Raw genomic sequence first — 1,197 nt, 5'->3', positions numbered from 1 at the left:
GCCCGGCCCTTTTTGGGCAAATCCTAATCCTTCTCTCTTCCCCTCTGCCCTCAAAGGAGAGAAGATGGGACTCTCAATCTTTGCCCTGCTGACCCTTACTGTGTTCCTGCTGCTGCTGGCTGACAAAGTACCTGAGACCTCCCTCTCGGTGCCCATTATTATCAAGTACCTCATGTTTACCATGGTCCTCGTCACCTTCTCAGTCATCCTTAGTGTCGTGGTTCTCAATCTGCATCATCGCTCACCCCACACCCACCAAATGCCCCTTTGGGTCCGTCAGGTAAGAAAGATCTCCTCCTCCAACCCCAGCCTTCCTTTTACAGACCATAGGGAGAGCATTGCTACGGGATAGAGTGTTGACGTGCCCAAACCTGCTGGATGTTGAAATGTTGCACAGTTAAGCTGGCCCCCCATCATTATAATTTCATAGATGCTATACTCTCTTCATCAATACTGCTCATCTCAGGTCCCAGGGAAATATAATATTCTTATGGTTAGCTACTATCAGATTGGAAGCCTTCCAAAGAGGGAGAAGCCCTCTCTTTCCAGATGGGATACGTCCCAACCCACTAAAGAACCTGTTGTTGTTTTTTCCTGAGCAGCGTTTGTATGATTTTTGAGTTTTTTTTTTGAGACAGAGTTTCGCTCTTGCCCGGGCTGGAGTGCAATGACGCAATCTTGGCTCACTGAACGTCTGTCTCCCAGGTTCAGGTGATTCTCCTGCCTCAGCCTCCTGAGTAGCTGGGTCTACAGGTGTGTGCCACCATGCCTGGCTAATTTTTTGTATTTTTAGTAGAAACAGTTTCACCACGTTAGCCAGGCTGGTCTTGAACTCCTGACCTCAGGTGATCCGCCTGCCTAAGCTTCCCAAAGTGCTGAAATTACAGGTGTGAGCCACCATGCCCGGCTTTTTTTCTTTTGAGACGGAGTCTCACTCCGTTACCCAGGCTGGTGTGCAGTGGCGCCATCTTGGCTCACTCCATCCTTCCCCTTCTGGGTTTAAGTGATTCTTCTGCCTCAGCCTCCTGAGTAGCTGGGATTACAGGCGTGTGCCACCGCGCCCGGCTAATTTTTGTATTTTTAGTAGAGGCGGGGTTTCACCATGTTGGGCCAGGCTGGTCTCAAACTCCTGACTTTGAGATCCGCCCACTTTGCCTTCCCAAAATGTTGGGATTACAGGCATGAGCCACGGTGCCC

General features: G+C 50.1%; 1 protein-coding gene across 1 annotated transcript in view; it reads left to right on the top strand.

Annotated features, from left to right (window-relative positions):
• Positions 1 to 1,197, top strand: part of CHRNB1 (cholinergic receptor nicotinic beta 1 subunit) — a 23,471-nt gene that overhangs the window by 19,965 nt on the left and 2,309 nt on the right. The window contains exon 8 of the mRNA XM_017531622.2: positions 57 to 280. Within this exon, the coding sequence (XP_017387111.1) occupies positions 57 to 280 (224 nt within the window). The remainder of the gene's footprint in view (positions 1 to 56; positions 281 to 1,197) is intronic.

This window comes from Cebus imitator, unplaced genomic scaffold (genome assembly GCF_001604975.1).
Source record: "Cebus imitator isolate Cc_AM_T3 unplaced genomic scaffold, Cebus_imitator-1.0 Scaffold72, whole genome shotgun sequence".
Taxonomy (NCBI): domain Eukaryota; kingdom Metazoa; phylum Chordata; class Mammalia; order Primates; family Cebidae; genus Cebus; species Cebus imitator.
Note: the sequence above shows the minus strand (reverse complement) of the source record. Positions and strands in the feature narration are given on the sequence as shown.